The sequence below is a fragment of the Phaethon lepturus genome, unplaced genomic scaffold (assembly GCF_000687285.1).
Source record: "Phaethon lepturus isolate BGI_N335 unplaced genomic scaffold, ASM68728v1 scaffold24338, whole genome shotgun sequence".
NCBI classification, from domain to species: Eukaryota; Metazoa; Chordata; class Aves; order Phaethontiformes; family Phaethontidae; genus Phaethon; species Phaethon lepturus.
The window spans coordinates 43,091-64,923 of NW_010556145.1; the positions used below are offsets into that span (position 1 = coordinate 43,091).

At 36.7% G+C, this 21,833-nt stretch overlaps 1 protein-coding gene across 1 annotated transcript in view; it reads right to left on the reverse strand.

Moving 5' to 3' along the window:
- Positions 1–21,833, reverse strand: part of UBR2 (ubiquitin protein ligase E3 component n-recognin 2) — a 52,607-nt gene that overhangs the window by 24,820 nt on the left and 5,954 nt on the right. Inside the window, exons 4-17 of the mRNA XM_010292390.1 lie at positions 19,805–19,932; positions 18,650–18,788; positions 17,098–17,160; positions 15,745–15,865; positions 12,988–13,095; positions 10,668–10,756; positions 9,898–9,996; positions 7,317–7,480; positions 7,131–7,230; positions 5,932–6,060; positions 4,979–5,162; positions 3,866–3,927; positions 2,935–3,045; positions 992–1,057 (exon numbers count right to left, since the gene is read on the reverse strand). Coding sequence (XP_010290692.1) covers positions 992–1,057; positions 2,935–3,045; positions 3,866–3,927; positions 4,979–5,162; positions 5,932–6,060; positions 7,131–7,230; positions 7,317–7,480; positions 9,898–9,996; positions 10,668–10,756; positions 12,988–13,095; positions 15,745–15,865; positions 17,098–17,160; positions 18,650–18,788; positions 19,805–19,932 — 1,563 coding nt within the window. The remainder of the gene's footprint in view (positions 1–991; positions 1,058–2,934; positions 3,046–3,865; positions 3,928–4,978; positions 5,163–5,931; positions 6,061–7,130; positions 7,231–7,316; positions 7,481–9,897; positions 9,997–10,667; positions 10,757–12,987; positions 13,096–15,744; positions 15,866–17,097; positions 17,161–18,649; positions 18,789–19,804; positions 19,933–21,833) is intronic.

Genomic DNA, 21,833 nt, shown 5'->3' on the forward strand with positions numbered 1-21,833 from the left:
TTAGTATATAGCACAAAGATTTTAAAAAAAAATTCCAATCCCCAAAACAAAAGCTGAAGACTTTAGCAAGACTTCCCAATCCTTCCTGGAAAGAATAATACTAATGTTTCAACATAGCCACAAACATTTACTGCCATCTCTGAAAATGACTGGCCAAAATTTTTTTCTGTTTATTAAACAAAGTATCTAAATTAGCCCATTATGAATATTTGTTGTTAGTTTATTGTTGCCAATGGGACCATCTTTAAGACAGAATAACTTCCAACAAAACTGAAGGATGTCTACCCAAATGGGCAGCTGCAGGTGATCATAAAAAAATCAAGGGCAGATCAAGCCTCAGGGAAATACGTCTGAAAGCAGAAGTAACTCAGGACATATGCATCGTATTGGGTATTGCTAACTCTAGGGAAGATTTGAGGGATTTTCTGAGAAAACATGTTGCGCTCTAGGTGAGCTACACACCCCAAGCTACAAATTTTAGCTTTCATCACTCTCAATGTAGAAGTAATGCACCAGACCTCTCTGTGTCAGAGCTAAGCAGACTGACAGATTTGTAAAACCTCTTCCTGAGGGGGAGAATCAAACTACTGTATGGGGTTCCACTTTCCATCCAGCATTTTTGATGCCAACTTTGAAGGGAGGGAGAAGAGGCAACACATACGTTAAGTACATTACTGACAACCTGCACACTTACGCTGCTGCCAGTACAGCACGACCTATTAGTTAAAATACTACATTCTTGAAAATGTAGCATTACATACACGTTACACAAAATATTCTGCACTTTCCACAGCATATTTAAAAAACAAGGATTACAATAGTGTTTCCTTTACAAATTAACCCGTAAAGACACAGATACAATAAAAACTACAAGTTCTTGCACAAAAATTTACTTTTTTTCCTTGTCATTAAAAGGTTCTGATGGAGCTAAACACACATGCACACATATCCTGAATGCTTGATAAAAATGCAAACTGGTACATGTGGTTACCTGAAGCATTACTATGTCCTTGTCAAACATCTCCCTCCTGCACTTCACATTATGGTAGTAATAAATCTGAAACAAATAAACCACAATAATTAAAAACCATCCTATTTAATCTAGACTTATTTTCATTCTGGAAAAACAAACTTTGTTACACAGTATTAGTAAACAAAAAATGAATCCAAGATTTGAAAAAATTATACAAATATATTTGTATGCAAAAAGCATTTTTATACAGCACAAAACAAGCACAGTTGCTGCCTGGGTTGTATGCATCTAATGTTTAGATTGCATACACTTAGAAGGAAAAAATCTTGTGGACCTCTTTGAGCTACATTTTAATACAGCTACTTGTTTAACAATTAACTGTTTGAAATTCACAGGAGAGAAAGCCATTGCAGTTGGGGAAATGTTCGTTCTTTGCTCCATGAATTGCTCTTTAATTTGAGATACAATCTTTCAGGAACTGCCAGTTTCAGCAAGATGTTAATACTGTGATAGAACCATATTTAACCTGAACCATCCTGGGAGTGAACTCAGCAGTACCGCACCAAGCGGGAGGAACACTGCAATCATTGCCTGGCACTGAAATGTGGGAAAGGTTGATTCTATCACAATTAAGGGAAAAATAGAGAGGGCTGTCACGTTTCTACCTGGGACTGGCAACAATCTTCACCATACTACACTTTGCCCTAGAGACACACCATTTCTCACCAGAATTAGATGGAAGAGAGGTAGGCATGCCTTCCCTCTCTTCCCCACACTAATAATCCACACATAGATGCCCATTCCTATCTTCTGGAAAAATATCCAAAAGGAGCTAGCTGAACACAAGCTCTCCATCGCCCAAGGAAAGAGAAAGGAATTCCAGACCATGGGAGCCATATTACCTAAACTAAACCAGGCTCTTAACTTCAAGATGCCGACAACAAGGGGAAATTAAGACACAGGCTTATTTCTCCATCAAAAGCTATGCTGAAATTTCAGATTTGATGTGTGTCTAGAGTAATATGGGTGCTGCTGTAATTGTACATAACTAGAGCTCCTTTTGCTTTAATAATGACAATAAAGGACATCACCTTATAAAGATGCTTTAGGTTAGAAGGCAAGAAGTGTCAGAACATAATATATTTGAGCAGCTTATTTCAGCCTCCTAGTACACAGGCACTGCAATTATCTAGTGAAGATGGGAGCTTGCGGGAGGGAAAGAAGTTTCTTGGAAATAAATTAAGTTAAAACCACACAGAACTAAATCCCACTTCTGTTGTAACCTATGTCTTGCTGAAAAAAATCACTTTAGACTATCACCCTGGTGGGTAGCACTGACACTACAGTACCCATTTTACAGTTGTTATGCTTGAAACACCTAAGACCTAATTCGTACAAACACAGAGAACATAAGTTGAGAGATGGATGGAGCTATTCTCCAGAAGCATGAAAGAAGTGCAAGAGATAAAAGCCAAGAAACACTCAGTTCTACACTGGTTCTAATGCTTGTGTGTGGTCTTTGGATTTCAATTACTTTATAAACATAAATAGCAACAGTATCTTAATGGTGCATATTTTCATACTTGGCACACTTCTATGTGAAGGTAATGAATGCCTTACCAAAGATCCTGCACTTCATGCTGCTGTTGGACAATATACACTAAAAAGGCTAGGAGTCATTAACCACATTATACTAAAACTTCTTTATGCACAGAGCACTAAATTCACTGAGCACTGTAGCAGTCCTGAAGCAAAAAAGCAACTGCTGACTAAGAAATCAAAGACCAGTTTAAAGGTACAAATATCCAAATGATGTGAGTGCCGGTATAAATGCCTATCTTGCATTGCCTCCCATAAGACTTACATAAGAGAAATCTGAAATCAGTACAGAAAGGGGAGGTTTTAAGGTCTGAATTATCTCGGGCGAGTTACCAGAAAACAGTGTCTCTACAGCTACTTACCTGATTAACAAGAGAGAACCCATTTCTTCTCCACATCCCTGCATGCACTTGGGCACAGAGGACTAGGCATCGTAGGGGATGTTCTATTAACATAGGTGGGCTAAGTTCGCTCTGCATTAAGAAAATGCAATATTTATATATATACAGTGAAATATATATAAAAGAAAAAGGGATTGAAATGAAGGAGGATGATATTTGTGATCATTCAAATATTTTAGCGATACAAAAGAGAAGCAAATCCAACAAACTTATTACAAAAGTTTGATAAGCCTGTTCACAATCTATCCAGTCATGGTTAGCCAGCCTTGCATTCTGTCTTTGTTCCACAGAAGTACTCCACAAGGGGTTTAGTTTATTCTTAAAGACAGTAGGTTTCATATTTTAAAACATCAACACTATCAATTTAATAACATTGTCATTTGCTTGCTTTCATTCAAAAGGTAAGTATTTTTTCTTTCAAAAGACACTGAGATTTCTTCTCCCAGTTATGTTTTCTCTGCTTTTACATTTATCTTGTTCTTTTTAACCTCCCCTTCAAGAAACAGCACATCAATAAGAACATGCAAGAAGCAAGAAACAGCTGGGGAAGAAACATAGAACTTAGGCCAAGAAGAAGGAATCAGATCCTGGCAGGAGTTCCTAAAAACAGTTTCTACTACAAAAAGGAGGTAATGCATAAAGAACAAAACACAAACCTTAAACCCGAGTCTTAAGTTACTTAAGAGAGCAATACTGATTGCTTATGCTCCACTCATGAATATCTAGATATTAATCTTTTAAGAGGTAATTTTATCTACTAAAGTTAGTCTCTCAGAATAGAATTCATAGAAAAAGGCCCTTTGTTTTATTTAATAATATCCTACACTTAGACAACCAATTTAGCATTCAGCATAAATTATATTTAATGAATATGCTACATTTAATTACATACCAGGGGTAGCAGTTCTGGAAACTTATATGCCACTTCAGTTTTACTCAGCAAAACATGCAAGCCTACATAAATACATGAAACAAATACAGACATAATATTACACAAAATATTTTATATTATTCAAATAGGACAAAAAAGGTCATCTAATTTACTACTAGGCCATTTTCTGGACACAGCTACAAGTCAGTCTACAGATTTATCATCCTGGAGCTACACAGCTACTTCCTGAAGAGACATATTACAAAGCACACATTTTAGAAGAATTAGTTTTCCCACTGTATCTGCTTAAAACTTGCAGTACAAGTGAGATTCTTGCCTTTCTTTTGACTGTCATGTCCGCTCAGCAACAGCTAGGAGTCCTTGGTCTATCAGGACAAATTATCAACAACAGATACCTCACCCTTTCTATCAATCCTTAGAGGTTTATACAATACCTCAGGAACTATAATGAGGCCCCTACAAAATACAGAAGGGTGTTCTGGTTTGCTTTGTTTTAAAGGTACAAGGGTATTGCTTAAAGATTCAAACATTCAAAGTTATTTGACTCTGAGATGCATAGTATTTTACCTAAGAACTACCTTTTTCACTTCATTACCTGTGAATTTGTTTTTATCATACAACTTTCCAATTCTGTAAACTAATATTTGCCAACCTTTTTTCAACACAACTGTTGAACAAGATAGACACAATATAAAGACAGACATACCTTAATCTCCTGGTGACACATCTGTTTGCTAAATCTGTTCTCTAACAAAATGTTTGATTAGTCTATTCAATCTGACAGCTAAACATATTTCAAAAGTCAACTACAGTCCATATTTTGTCACATTTCTTTTGCATCGCTCAAGTGGCAAAAGCAGCAATAACTGCCTACAACACAGCCCACTGACAAATCCAGAGGCATGAGACACTCTCCCCTAGGCCTAAAACAATAACAACTTCTCCAATGCTTGGGAACATTTTGCCTAGAAGCTGTCAAACAGCTAGAAAATGGCTGAAACGCATCCTATTCAGGCTTTAAAACAACTGTTGTGTGGTTCCTTATGTACAGACAAATACAAATCACATTTCTACATTTTTCATTTTCTGAAATATTTTTAAACTAGTTCATACCTGCAAGTAAACGTGAAACAGGGAGATGAATGCTAACTTTTTCCTGAGAAACACAGTATCTGATGGTCTCAACTGAATGTCCACACATACTGAGAACAATAGGCTGTTCTCCGTCAGTAAAACCACTATGACACTGCATCAACACATTCAGGCATTTCTTGTAAGCTTCAATTAACACTTTTTCCTAAAAGAAAGATTGCAGTTTACAGAGATTATGAAAAAAACCCAAAGCTCTGGAAAATAATACAGCCAACATAAAAAAGTCTGATAGGTTCGAGGTTTTTGCCTTTATTAATAGTCCTGCAAAACTAAGATAAGGAATTCAACAAAAGGACCTGAATTAAGGGGGCACAGATTACTAAACTCATACCGGTATGTCAGATTAGAAAAAAGCCCACTAGGATTTTTGGGGTTTTTTTTGTAACGGATATTATGGGAACTTTTTGAGCAATGATCATGCTAGGCTAGTAAAACCTGCACATTAACTAACAGTGACAGATTAAAGCCAGCTTGAATGTTCAAATATTCTAGGATCATTTGTTCCACGGCCATATTTTACCACGCTGAAGTTCCGTACTCCAGAACCTTGAAACACTTATGGAGTAGAAACCTGGTTTATAATCAGGGAGCATTTGGTAGATCCAGGGCCTATTCTTCTATTCCCTCCTCTCTGAAAATTGTAACCTGACAGGGTTGTGATGATCACAACTTTTCAGATACATGACAGAACTCCCTCTGCAGTGTTTTTTAAAAGGCTTAACCACATTCTTAATGAATTGGTCAGTTCAAGCCATAAAAGATGTGTTTAAATACAGCAAAGATTTGCACTTGCTCAGAGACAAAGACCTTGGCTTACAGTGCAGTTATGCGCTTAGGTCAATTGTTACATACATATATGGGTTTTTTCCCCTTTTCACACATTCACATCGAAAACCAATTCAGAAAGAACTTACATCTAATGCACACCAGTCCTGCATCATTGAAATAACAAGTGTTAATTTCATTTGCAATGTAAATGCTGCTTCCCATTCTGGTTCCATTTCTATGTGTTGTCCTACTTGACGAGTTATTGGATCCATACCCTAGAACAAAAAGAATTAAGCATTTCAGCAATATATCACTGAAATACATTGACAACATTAGCCTAAGTGTGAGACAGTGGCTACCTGCCCTTATAAATATATCTTTGCTACAACAGGAAAAGAGCAGCTTGGGACCATCTGAAAAAGAATTATACACATCTAAATAGTAACAAGAAAATGAAACAGGAATTGGAAGAGAATAATACTGGAACAAGAAAGGTTTTGAAGAAGAGATTTACTTATTATTAACACCTGCAGAGATTTCAGTATTATGAGCAGTACAACAATGTTTGCATACATACACTATGTTACATACACATTTTGTTTTTTGAATATATTTTCTAGGGATGTGCTATTAAATGCAGTTAAGTACTAACTAAAGTCCGGGTACTACAGTACCTAAATCAGCTCTTGGCATAAGAAGAAAAAAACCCAGCATGATCTGAGGATTGCAATATATTCAAGAGACTACCATAAACAGACTAATGAAAGCCAAGTACTGAGAAAAGTATGCTGCTGAAGTACTGAAGGGTGGGAGTGATTCTGATTTCTACCTTACTGATGATACAGTCAATTTGCCCTTGTAAAAGCTGCACTGCTTTGAAAATACTCCTCTTAAGGTAACATAGCACATGAAAAGGCTGGGGAAAAAAAAAAAAAACACAATGAAGAGGTCTATTTGTATCTCTGGAACTATGTATTCCTCAATACAAGGAGCAACTCTTCAACACTTAGGTAGTAACTGGAGCTCCTCCTATGAGGGAAAGTTGGTTAATACAGACCAGATTTCATTCGCACAATTAATTGTCTTGTCTGCCTGTACAGCTGCAAAATACAACCAAAATGACATTTTTCTTTTTGAACGACTCTTTTCTTTTTACTGCCCTCTACAACAAACTAAATAAAGTTAGGTGAGATCTTATGTTTCAGGAAAACATGACAAGTCCAAAAGTTATACTATATTGAAGTTATTAAATGGAAAGTACATTAAATTTACCCCATTTTTATATCATGAGAGCTAACTTCCTGCTTTATTTTTGCAAAATTTTTTAATTCTCAGATATACTTACCTGCATACATTTGAGTAATTCTAAGAAGGCATCAAAACCCTCTAGGAACTTATGCCTCAAGTCATCTGACCACTCAGTTGGCTTACTTATCAGCACATACCTGGGTAGATTAGAAATATGCAAGTGTTAATTTTGTATTCCAGTCCCCCACCCCCCATCAAATTAGCACATAGTTAATATACTTACTTGAGATCCAAAATAAGGCTCTGAACACGCCTGAATTTGAAAGCCTGCAGAGCAGTGTAACGTTCAAACTGAAATCTGCCTTGGATGTCACGGTGCCTTAAGTGGTCCATAAAAGTTTTGATGATAGTGGTCATGAGATTTTCTTCCGTTATTAGCATTCGAGCCTATGCCAAAGTACATTGAAATTTGCTGTAATTAACAGACACAGCTAACAAGTTTCACACTGCACCATGAAGTTTATAAAATACATGATTTTTTAGACAAAATAGTTACATCAATAATTAAAACAGAAGATTATATTGAAAGCCAATCTTCCAAACATTCACAGAAGAAAAAAAAAAAATTTTGCCAGAAATTATCATAATCCAGGTCTCTCTCTTCAGAACCCTTCTGCACAGAAGTTTGGTTATGGTTAGGCTCTTGCTAACCTATATAATTATGACATTGAGACGTATGTTACGTGTCTTATAATTAACTTGTACCTCCCTTTTAAGTATGTGTTGTCTTCTCTCATATAATTTAAGTATGAGCCCTTTAAGGGAGTAACAGCTCTTCTACTTTCTGTTTACAAACTGTCAAGCACTGTGGTGAACAGTGTGTCTTCTGAACTGCCAAGGAAATGTATAGTGCAATTTCCACACGGAAATTACATGGAATGACTTATGATTCCCCTCAAGGGCTATTGCATATATCCCAGTGTTGTAGGAAACAAATCAGCAGGCATCACAAAGTCCGATGAAGATTGTCTTCCACATCCAACCTAACCTAACCCAACCCCACAACAGAGTAGAGGCCACTAAGAAGTTTCTGCCATCTCCTACTTGTGAGCTCTTCCAGAATTACCCCGTTCTGTTGGTTCTCCAAGGTAAACGGGATGAGTCTTGCAGTTCTCGGATCCCATGAGAATTTTATTATGTGGCTGGTAGATTCAAGAAGATTGGCCACTCTGATCTATCGCAACAACACTGTGGTTGTTGACTAGAGCTTCTGGGTTCTACAGTTGCTAATGATACTCCAAAATACAGTTTCCAAAATGCTACTGTGGGGGATGATCACCATCAACACAAGCATCTACCCTCCTTCAAACCAAGCAACCTCAGTTACTTAAGAGCTCAGACTCTTAAATTACTAAGATCAGTTTGAAAATGTTACTGGTGGGGTGGTTTTACATTCTTCAATTTATTCATTCTGTTACGAATGAATTCAAATGGTTCTAAATATATTTAGAAGCTTATCATAGTTACTTTCATGTCATGTCTATTCTATCCTTCCACAAAACAGTTAAAAACAATTTGTTTTATTTTTTTGCAGGCTTTTGAAATAGAAAACATGTAAAAGGGACACTGCAGTTACTCTCCTCTAAGGAAATGTTAGAAATTCCTTTAAAAAAAATATTATTAAATACACCTATTCCACCATCCCATCTGCTAAAGGAAAAATACCACCATAACCATTTGAATATTAGTTGCTTAAGTCTAACTGTTAAGTCTGAATATTGGCAACCTTCTTATTGACAGCATCAAAATTGAAAGAGGTAACACAATATTGCCCTGAACCATGGAAACAAAATCCTGAGGTCCTAGGAAACTGAAAAACTTTGCTCAATGTCATAACTGCCATGCTACTACTGAATTTTAAAGCTCAATTAAGTTGATTAAATTTGGAAGGATTCAGAAGCATTCATTTTTTAAACAATTCTGGATATCAAAAAATCAGGCTTTTGTTTCCAGTACAGCTCCAAAGTTTATTTTTTCTAGTTTGTAATACACAGACAGACTTATTTGGAGACTGGAGCAAAAAAAAGATGTTTCTCACCAGCTTATGCTTGTTTGGAAGACCAGCAGTTAGTGAGCTGGGAGAAGTAACAGTGCCTGAAGCACCATTAACAAAAATTGACTGGAAACCTGAAAGAAGGCATTATCCGAGTCTAGAAATACCAAAGGAAGTAAGGAATCTCATGAAACAATTCTTGTTTGCATTTGTGTTGATTGGAAAATAAAGTGGATCATTTATAAAACTGCACCAGAAGGGTATGCTCTGAAAATGTGACAGGCAAACCATAATGTAGATTCCTAAGAACAGTAACTGTGGCTCAGGATGATGAGGAATTTAAATGTTATGTGTATGTCTCAAAAAACATTTAAGTACCTTTCTAAAAAAAGGTAAAAGAAGAATGTAAAAAGAAAAATCAAAGATACCCAGCCCACTCTGGGAAGTCAGATTCAAACTTTGCAATACTGAACACCTTAACTTCTAAACCCATAGCAATGTCTGTAAGCAGTCTGATTGCTGTGCAGCAGCAGTGCCCTGCATTTCCACAGTAATGTTAAAGAAATCTGCAGTCTTGATTCAAGAACCTTGAGTGGCTTTTAACAAATAAAGATTTCCTTTTTTGGTCTTTTAGTACTTACAAGAGAAGGCACTGTGAATATCTGTATCGAGAGGTCAGCAATTGAGAACTCTCTGTCGTGGTCATCTTTCATAAAATCACTCTGCAATCGCTCATAGTTCTATTAAGGAGGCAAAAAAAGGCAAGGAGTGCCAACTATCAGTTTTTAAAAGAAAGACAGGCACTACTCACCAGAGTAGGTACAGTGAAGAGTTGGACAGACAGAGCAGCCACCGATACTGCCCGTTCGTGATCATCCTCCATATAATCTCTCTGCAACTGCCGGTAATTCTAAACAACAAGGGGAAATTCACCTCTAATCCACACTGACCTGATTTTTTTATTTATATGTCTGCTCTGGGAAACTTTTAATGCCATGACAGAGGGAAGAGTAGCTCTTACAGACTATTATATAGATACTTTGTACAAAGAACATGACAACTTAATATGCTCACATGTGAGATATACTCACTCTCATTTTCACAATAAAGGCTAGTATTTTATTTTCTACTCAAAAAAGTTATTTGTCTTCAGCAGAGCAAGCAGAATTTTGCGGTGCTGATTTAAAGCATTTCAAATACTAGTTACTGTAGAAATACTAATCAGCATAACTCAATTTCAGCACTATTTCTGGAGTAGTGCTGTAACAACTTACACCTCAACAATGAGAAGTGATTAGCTCTTAAGAAGTGACACCCTGCATAGCTGACAGTGAAGACAAAAACATCTGAACTGCTTTAGTTCTAGGGAGCCTGGAAAGCCCATTTTCTTCCCAGGAGATAAGATGCCATATAGCTAATATTTTTAAGATGGAAATAAGGTAGTGAGCATTTAATTTCAACTTCTCCAAAAAAAAGAAAGATATTCTAGGTAACAGTTCATTTGAAGCACTGTATGCTAACTAGACTCTCTTCACTAGACAGTTTAAGCATTTAATGGCTCTTTGTAAGAAAGATACTTACTCTTGCAAAACGGATAGCGAAAAGTTTCTTGTATTTCAAATCCATAAGCAGACTGCTCATGAATAACTGGTGATACACATTTCTAGCTCCTATCAAGAAAAATGAATGAAATATTGCATGTCACTATTTTCTATCAATGTATTATGGAAACATTTAGAAAAGTAAACTTTTACAGATGAGGTAAGTGTGCATTTCAGAGCAGAATCTGCTTTGGTTAAGTTTGTCAGGTGGTAGCAAACGACAAAGAAGAATACATAAAACAAAATTCTTCAAATGGCATTATTTATTACTCCTGTGTAAGATAACCGTGAGCTGTTGAATGGGAACATAAACCTCCATAGGGCAAATCAGACAAACAAGAATCGAACTCTACTCTTCCTCAGGGTAAACAGAGGATTTGGACAGCCCATGAAAAAAAAAAAGAGCACACTATTATGAGAAGTCCTGGGATCTGCAGTAAATTTTGTTAGTTGTGAATAACTCTGCAAAATAATCAGCTTCGTTATCTCTGAATTTCTAGTCTGTCTGAGCAGCAACCCAGAAAATATTATCAATGCAAATGAGAATTGACTGTATGCAGCTTGGAAATACATGCATACATGTACCATTTCTTCCTGTAGGTCACTTGAGCCAAAATTTATTACACCATTTCCTTAATGCAGAGTAACTATGGAACACGTGTCCTGGCTTTGGCTGGAACAGAGTTAATTTTCTTCCTACTAGCTGGTGTAGTGTTGTGTTTTCCATTTAGTATGAGAATAATGTTGTTAACACTGATGGTTTTGGTTGTTGCTAAGTAGCTGTAGTGCTTATACTCAGTCAAGGACTTTCCAGCTCCCCATGCTCTGCCAGCGGGGAGGTGCACAAGCAGCTGGGAGGGGGCACAGCCAGGACAGCTGACCCAGCCTGGCCAAAGGGATATTCCCCACCATGTAACATCATGCCCAGTACATAAACTGAGGGAGTTGGCTGGGGGCAGTGACCACAGCTCAGGAATGGGCTGGGCATCAACCAGCAAGGGGTGAGCAATTGTATTGTGCATCACGTGTTTTGTATATTCTATTATTATTATTCCCTTCCTTTTCTGTCCTATTAAACTGTCTTTATATCAATCCAGGAGTTTTACTTTTCCCCCCTCCCCTAATTTCTCTTCCCCATCCCACTGGAGGGGGAGGAGGGGTGAGCGAGCAGCTGTGAGGTGCTTAGTTGCAGCTGGGGTTAAATCACGACAACATGAAAAAGTAGAAAAATACTGATGTTGAAATAGAAATGTAAAAGTTACTCCTTGCTTACATGAAAGACATTAGCCTAACAAAACCTGTATTAAAAATGTTATAATCATCCACAAAAGTTGTACCTTTCAGATAATGAAATTTGCAGTCAGAAAAAACCCCCAAAACCCCTGAATTCACCCAGACAAGATAAAGGTATTAGATAAACAAAACCTAGAAGAATAAATTTTCTCCATACTACATCCACTTTCCATCTTACTTCTCACTTCTTTTATTGCTGCTCCAAGAAGTTCCCAAGACGGACCACAAAGAGATGTTACTACTCTCTAGGCTATCAGAATGGAAGAACAAACAAAAGATATTGGGGAGTAGGGAGAGGGTAGCAATCTTCAAAATACTATATGCCTGTTTAAATAAGGAAAGGACAGATATATTGAAGAAGGCATTATCCTCTGCCTTCTCTTTGATACACCTGGCCTTCTGTGCCCTTTCAGGATATCAAATCAGACACAGAACCCACGATGGAAAAGAAATTAACTACCTCTGCTTCCTCAAAATTACAACTTTCTACCCAATCCCATTGTATCAATCAGGCTTTTAAAATTTTAAGGGCTCTAAAGTAACAGAACAGTAGTTTTCACTGAATGTTCTCAGAACACTTAAGAATACCTCATGAACACAGACAGAAGTCAAAGCAGAAAACTTCTGCACTATCGCTTAAAAAAAGAGGCATTTTGGTAGATACGGTATAGATGCCGAGATCTTATAAAACATGCAAACCTCAAATCACTCTATTATTTACTCTATCTCCCTTAACTGTCACTATCCTGTGCATATCCAAGTCAGCCTTATTTCAGACTACTTTGAAAAATTAGATCTAAAACCAATCCCATCTCCAAATGGTCCCCTTGTGTTCTTGTCTTCACCGTATTTGGAGTGCATCATGAAGGGACAGATTATAACAAAGCAGGCAGTTCTATCTACAATACACCTCAGTAAAAATGATCAAACATTAGCAAGATACAGTAAAGGGAAAACTTTTATGCATAGCATTCTGTAGTATTTTGCAGAAGTTTGAGAAAACTCACCTTTCCACAGTTTAGCATCATACAGCATCAGCTTATCCACAAGGGAAGAATTGTCACCATCTGGTCCCTCCTGTAAACCAACCTGACACAATATTCGACGAAGGCCATCTTAATGAAGAGAAATTATGTAAGTTAGTTATAGCTTAAACAGAAACTTGTACACTATTTTGACATGCTGGCATTTTCATAAGACACAGTAGAAGCCATAGGACTCTCTTCTCCTTGACAACTGAATAACACTGCTCATATTTGACTGACAGAAACACAAATATTTTATACCATGCAAGTTTCTCATTGACCTTATGGAACATTAGGAACCTTGTGAAAATTGCCAAACACAATAATGTGTTTCAAAGTTATCAAATAGAAATGTACTTTCTTAAATATAGTGCTCGCTTACTAATATAAGAAATTATTATACAGCAGGCTAATTTTCTGGGTTATATTTTTCCTCTTTATACTCCAATCAAAAGGAAAATATAATTCATATATGAAATGACTCAGATACTCATATATGAGTTTTTTGTTTACACTTACTAGCTGTTATTATTTTAAAGCTTCTCTACATATTTTTTCTAATGGAAAGCAGTAACAATTGTTATTATAGGAACACATAAGTTATTATATGCTTGCAAACAAGCCTGCATCTGCAATAGAACACAACACAAACACGCTCATATTAACAATGTTCAACCTAGCTTTGCACTGCAGTTAACGCAGATTCACCAACACAACTATATGACTCACACGCATTAGTCCTTATTTCTGCACGTCGCTTAGCCATCTCGGGTACAGGTGGCAGTGGCTTAGTGCCACGTACACCATACCACACACTGCATGGTGCAGCTCTATACAGCCTGTGAACAGCTGTAGCAGTTTGGGGGTGGGGGGGGGGTTTGCCTTGCAGAGTTCAATTCCAACTACTCTTATGAAGGATAACAAATTAATGGAAACTACTGCATTGTTCAACAAACAGCACACATGCTTATATTCCTGAAGTACTGACATTTGCTAGAAAGAATGTGGTAGGCAAGCTTGTGACAAAGTTCCACACCAAGGTTTTTCCCTTTATTCACCAACGAGAGTTTTAATAACACTCATTTCACAGCAATCATCCAACCTGACTTTGTGGCACAGCAGAACACCCCTCCACCTGCCAATTGCCCTTTGGTCAAGGACATTTAAGTGTAACCATCTAAGCAATGCAATTCTATCACCCCATGTTACAGATGAACAGTAACAGGCTGTCTAAAAGATTACACAGAATCTAGATGCTTGGGTGTGTTTGTTAAAAAGCTAAGGGAAACCAACGTTTTCAAAAATGCATTTCACAAAACCAGGCTCCAGAGTACACTGCAAGACTGCATCCCAAGGTGTGTAAGGCATTTCAAGTAGTTGAGCATGTAGGTCACAGACAAAATGTATACATACTGCTTACCATCAAACATTATTTTTGCCCTTCTGAATCATAAAGGACACTGTATTTAATGAAGTGAGCTCTGCAGAATTTCAGAAACACCACACACACAAATCAAACTATAAATTCTATGCTTTCATCTGTCATTTGATACCAAATTAACATATTCAGGTTACTTTTTTGCAACTGTAATTTAGTGCCGAAAATTAGTGACCAGCACCTGGAGCAAATGACATGGCACAAAGCTGTGCTTAAAGAGATGAGAAAGGCTGCCTACCCATTACACTGAAAGGAAAATTTATCTCAGAAATTAAATATCTTCATGTCTCTCCTTTGTATTAATACCTATCATTTGCCAGCAACACCGGCAAATAGTTGAACAAACTGCTACTGTAACTTTTCAAAAGTTTGATTTACGTATTTTTAAAAGTTAACTTTATACAAAGCTAAACTACTCTTTCTAAAAAGGTAACACAATATAGAGATCCTTTGCCTGAAATCTTGGCTATTTTTTCAACTATCAGACTAATAAAACATACAATCTGAAGAAATCTTACACCTGCACAGAACATATATGCAGTAATACAGCTGAGTGTGCTTTGCTAATAATTCTTGTTAACATTTACAGATGCAAAGAACACAGAAAGTGCATTGGGGACTGTATCTGCATTTCTACATATCAGCAGTTTGAAACATTTTCCTTTCACTTCCCCCCTCATGCTTCACATCTTCACAGCCTTACGGTTCATCAGGACAAAGGAAGAACCAAGCCAAAACAAACACAGAGCCTTCCCATAAAAATGATACTGTGCATTTTGATTCCTTTGAAGAAACCTTGAAGTATTTGATTAATACTTTGTTGGCTTCTATAGTTACCCCAAAAGCCCCATACATTCCTTGAATTTTCTCTGTTGTTCTACTTAGCAAAAAAACTGAAGCAATCACTGTCATCATCATTCATCAAATTACTTCTGAATATTTTGTTTTATCTAATCAGACAGGTTATTTTCAGCTTACTGCATTCATTTAAAAAGAACTAGGGGCTGAAAAATAGCTTGTTGGCATACAGCATTTGACAGCTATTCTCAGCTTCTGTTCAACAGCAAGTAAACAGAAAGAAGTACCCGAGAAGATGAAGTAAGATTGGTAGCACTTTCATACGGAAGTTAGAACTCGGAACAGCACTCCAATAAGAGAAAACAGAATGAAGTCTGACAAGTTATTGATAGCTTTGCCTTATATATTACATAACTGCAAAAAGTAGTCAACATTGCTTCAGGAATTCAGCGTGCCTCACAAATATTCTCTAACTTATCTCAAAAAAGTTCAAGTGTGCCCACCTGAATATCCAATAACATTGCCAAGCCAAGTTAGGAGCTTCAGACCAAAGCTCTGATGGGCAACTATAGATGAATGCATAACTTGTACTTTCAATGGCTTTGTCTGACGACTGGTATTTCTCTTAAAAAGAAAAGGAAAAAGGAGGTAATGCATGTTGAAGTGAGCACTATTATATATTTCTGTACAGAAACACAGCATTCTTATTAATTCCAATCATTTAATATTAATACGTATTCTAATTACCAACACCTACATAGGGAAGGAACAAAACCAAAAAAGTCTAAACTTCATTTACCCTATTAATATTTGAAGGACCTTATTATGCAATATCAACGTATTTAGGCCAATGCATTTTCCACTCTTGGCCCCTTATCAGCGTACACACTGATCTGCTGCATTTTACTGATAAGCAGTCCCACACACAACCTCAGACAGTCATGCATATTTGTTCCATACGACATGCAAGTCACACAGCAGCCCACCAAGGAAAGAAACTGATTGTCCACAGACTATTTTCAAAAATACAAATTAAACACAGAGTTAAAACAAGAAAGTATTGCCTCTCATCTCTCTGTTAGTAACCTTATAATAGTGAGACATTACACATAAAAGCCATTTGCTCTTTGACTGCATGGGCAGCAAGTTAAAAATATTGCACAACTTTATCTTTAAAGATATGTTAATGTTTTCAAAATACCTTAAATAGTTTAAGGTCAGTAACTCTAGCTGCCGTGTTTGTTTTTCAGTGGTAGTAGTATTATACATGAACTATTTATTTCATGTGATTAAGTACTGCACTGCAGCAGTTAAATGAAAATTAAATAGAAAATATTATTTCCATGTTCTTACATGGAAGAACCTTGTAAATATACAGATATTATGAATATATATACACATATAAACACACACACACAAAATGGAAGTGTATTTGTAGTTTCACACTTGGATTCAATCAGTAACAATTTCCATAGTTGTGGCTGTGAAAGACGCAAACAGCCTCATACTATAGGAGAAAAAGTGAAATAGTTTAACTTCGCTGATCTGAACTGACATGCAATTCTAAAAGATTACATTTGAAGTTCCTGATCAAACTCTGTTTTCTAAAGCGAGAAGTTGTCTAGAAACTTCTTTTTAAGAAATTATTTTTGGTGCAACATAGACCACAGCAGAAAAAACAAAAACAGATCACAAACCTGTATTTTGACACCTCTACTGTGCATATTGTAAATAGTGCCACCAACACTTTGTATTAGTAAAATATAAAGAGTTATTATGGTAACAATATCACAAAACTGTGAAGCATAGCCTCTTTTTGCTTAGGATGAGGCAAATAAGTAGATCGTATTACTTACCACTATTACTGATTTTGCTTGATCGCAGTACTGAAAGTCACCATATCGAACAGACCTACGTCCCTTTAAATGTGTAAAGAAGTAACATTACCACCAGCTAATAAACAGGAAGTTCAAATGCTGTATTTTAAGTTAGTGTAAAAGATACAATAAAAGTTTTAGATGCACATTAACCACTCTTGCTTTCATGCTATTTTCATTTTTTAAAGTACTGTGTATAGTTACACGCTTGAACTCCCAAAATGCACCTTGTACTTTTCAAAATAAAATAAAATTATACCATATATGCAGTTACCCCTTATATTAAATTTCTGTATAAAATATTGTTTTTAAGATGTGAATAATCACACTTATTTAAAATACTGGAAACTTATCTTTAGTACTAATGCATCAGCCATTACTTTGGGTAGAATTTAAAGCTATTTCAGACATTTCAATGCCTTTTAAAAAGTAGGTATTAAAGCTAACTGGTCTTTTAAACATACAACTAAAGCACTTGGTTTATTTTAAAACTGGAAGGTTTCCCTATTGTATGCATCTTTCTATACTGTCAATACATACATTAAAATGAATAGTTGATTCAATTTATAGTGTATTATACACAGAATAGCTTAGTGATTTTAGCTTTGGTCTGATGCCAAATCATTGTTTCAGGCATAACCTTCTCATTTCTTTTACATACGTACACACATGCACATATATCTATGCACTCATGTGTCTATTCAGAAGTATTCCACCTTCTCAAAAGTACTTTAACAACCCAAAATGACACTCTCATTGCCATTTTGGAAGAGACTTCCTCCCCATACCACCCCCCAAAAAGAGGCAAGAGCCAACAAAGCAACATAAAACAACACTCATTTTCACAGCAACTGCTTACAGGTTCATGGCACAAACAACAACATGCAGTTGTCCCTAGAAAGGGTCCCTTTTGTAAAAAAATGCTCACAAGCCAGAACACAAACACAGATGGCAGAATGCTTCCGAGACCAACGTACTAGTTAAAATTATATTCAGCATGTAGTGATTCAGAACTCATTGTTCTTTCTAAATGCTGCATGAAACTGTTTACTTCTTCCTGCCATTATCATCTGACAATTATGAAAAAAAAAATTAAATTAAAAAAACCCCCACAAATAGCTCCATGAACACTGGAACAAAAGCAGCCAATTATGGATTTTATCCCTCACGGTTGACTGGTGTTACTCTCAGCAGCACTTCCCATGCTTGGAGCACACATAGGGGCTCTTTCAAAGTCAGGTCCCTGGTGTACAGTAAGGGATCAGCTAAAGCTGCTGCCTGTCCGTGACAGAGCAGTGAGAGACACCCTGCTACTACACTCGCAAAACTTACTGCAATAGTTACATTAAAACATATATTCAACATTAGGTCTGGATTGGATTGACCACGAGTCAAGACATTTTAGGGTGGCCTGACACACAGGGCTCAATCATATTCACCACACTGTGAAAACAAACTAAAGTAACTATAGTCATATAAAATAAACATTAAGGTTAGTATAAATTAATTGCTAGAACTTTTAATTACTTACGTCTCTATCTACTGTTGTGGCAAAACCAATAGCTTCCTTCTGCGTGCAGTTGACAGCTTTCTGAAGAGTATAAATAACTTGCTCATAGGTATGGACTTCATCATTAAACAGCATGCAGTAGTAAGTGTCACTCTTCTCACTTCAAAGCAAGGATTGAATTTATATAATTCAAAGTAATGTAATCTTAAATAATCAACTTCTAGTTTAACAAAGTTTTCCACCAGGCAGACAACCCAAGCCTGGGCTTCCTTTGCTATACTGGAACATATATCAACAATTTATTTGAAAAGGACTGACCACCACTAACTTTTACAGGAATGTGCATCTTTCCTGCAGAATTAAGTCCAAAATGAGCAAAATCTTAAGACAATACTTAAATCTGATTATTATTTTTGAACATGTGTTAGGAATCGATAGTTTCCTACTAAGGAAAATGCATTTCCTTCCAGTGCAGCTGTGTTCAATACACTTCCCCATAGCTTCTCAGAGATTTTACCTGTCTTGGCATTATTTTGCCACACCTGTTTCCCTAACACTGCATGAAGGTCTGTTAGACAACAAAACTTGGCAGTCTCTTAAAAAGCCCAAAGTCCACAATCCTCAAAACCACTGCTTACTAAGCTTACACAGATTCAGTGCAATCTTTTGATTCCCATCATTTATTTACACAGCATTCTTACTTACACAATACAGAAGTAAAAGAAGTTACTAACAAGATGTCACAAATGATTCCATGATAACTATGATGCTAAAATACACTCAGATATTCTGCTACGCTTCCAAATTTGTAGTAAGTGGCTTACCAAAATACACAATTTTTTTGCCATCAGAATTTCAGTAACTTTGATCATAAGAAATTAACCTACCACTTGTTTTCGGGTATTGTACTTAACTAATACTTCCTTTTCAATATTAAAAAAACAAAGGTATCACAAAGACAATGTTTCATAATTGCTATGGAGAGAAATAGGCTGTATAACCACAAAAGTAAAAAAAAAAAAAAATAGGAGAAAAACAAATCTATTACTTTATTATCTACAAAATATTCCTAACAATATTAGGAAAGGCAGAAAACATACTTAAAATCAGAACTTGCATTTTCTACTGTAAATATCTGCAAGCCTTTAAAAGGCAGAAGACAAATACTATACTTACATCATTTCTAGGCCAGGCAATTCATTTTCCTTTTCCCATGTTAATATATCTACTGCATATTTAAATGTGATGGAAAAAATATTATAAGCTCTTGCTACCATATCTTCTGGTAAGTGCACAAGAGGATCCTAGAAAATAAATATGAATAGCAATTGAGAAATTAAATGACATTCAAAATAGAAATTGTCAAACTTGCACCTCTCTTTGTCCAAGATGATGTCTCTCTTTAAATTACTTTACATTTGAAAGGAATACACATGATAATCATCCTGTTTCCTTTTTCCAGTTCTCCACTGACAATCACCAAAGCAGTAATCTAACATTCAATACCCAAATGTTAACTTGCCTCTGATCACCCACTTAAATTTTCACACACTTACCCATTCTCATTTTCATTGTTTCCACTTCTGCACACCTTCTAAGACAGTTCTTCTGAAGAGCTTTTGACCTCAGCTGCATTAAAATCTGCTTTTTCTGTGATGCCGTCAAAAACTTAATTTGAGATCACTGGATCTTTTGTTCCACTTACCAATATTAGTAAACTGCTGAATGCAAACATGCATCTACTACCTTGTTTTACATGTAGCAGACATTTGGAGGCAAAAGTCTTATCTATCCAAGCTTATACAACATCCAGCACACTAGGATCATGATTTATGACGCGTCTCTTACATGCCCTGGTATATAAATAATTAAATGCTTAAATGTAAAAAGGTATTTCGTAATGATCTGCCCAAGTTTCAGTCTTGTCCACAGACAGCTGTTCTCCTTTTGTATGCGGACCGTGCACGCACTTGTACCCATTCTGCACTCTCCAGGGTGCCCTCCATCTGACAGCTGCAGCAGCCACTATAAACTTGTCCTCCTCTCTCTGCCAGAGCAGAATGGCTGCTGTTGCAGGTGGGAGAACTGAAATGAGGAGGGGGAGGAAGAGGCATGCTGCCTCAGTCTGCAAAGTCAAAGGGACTATGTTTTGGGGCAGCAAATGAAAACCACTGCCAGCTCCAAATCAAGTAGTATAGGTACCACTGCCATTTCCTTCCAATCCATTTCAAGGGATTTGTGTGTGACTAGAAAACATTCAAAATCTCTTCTCTGAAAGGGTTCTTCTCCTACTATTTAAAATTTTTGATGTTCAGAACAACTAGTCCCTCTTCTACAAAGCTGGAAAGGGAACACTGCATGCCCTGCAGGTCACCTGGACACATACTATACACTGGGTCACTGACTCAATTCATCATTTGGTGTTTTGAAGTATGAGTTAGCCAATTAAAATATTTAACAGTAGCCAAATTTCTCGTTTAGGATTACCCAATACCAAATTCTGTGTTTCACTAGTTTATGTTGTATAAAAATGGCCACAATAATCTTTTCAGAACTTAAGTCTGCGTTATCTACAGGAGGCCGTTGACAGTCAGCAATCACCTGTGCTAGTAAAGTTTATCCACACACATCCCCCCCGCCAAGATTCTTTGGGAATATTTAGAAGCTCTACAGGAAAATTAGTAACTGCCATTTCTCTTTTTTTCCTCTTCATTTAAAACTTCTCTAGGGTATGGAGAACTATGAGTCACCAAAAGCAATGGCAATCCTTAAGCAGCAGCACTGCCTCTGTTCCCAGCACTTTCACCACAGACGTGTATCTGGGCAAGGCAGAAAACAGGCTCCAACACTGCTCAACAAATGATTCTTGATCTGCCCTGAACACAACATTGCATAACAGGAAAGGTTTCAATCCCCATCACTCGTGGGGAAGAGACACAAAGCCTGCCCAGTAGCTTAATTCTTCTGTCAGTCACATTCACTGTGTGTCTTTGGACACAGAAGTAGCAGTCCATCCAAGATATCAGAATAAGAGTTTTCTAAGGCTGATGACTAATGTAAACAGGCATGTAGATCAAGTGGTGAGTCCATGCAGCAGTGCTAGCGTCTTAAGCTTGAGATAGCGAGAACAGATTTTAGAAGGACCACTGTCACTGCAAATACAGTTACACATGCTTCACTTGAACGATCAGGTCAGCAAAATGAC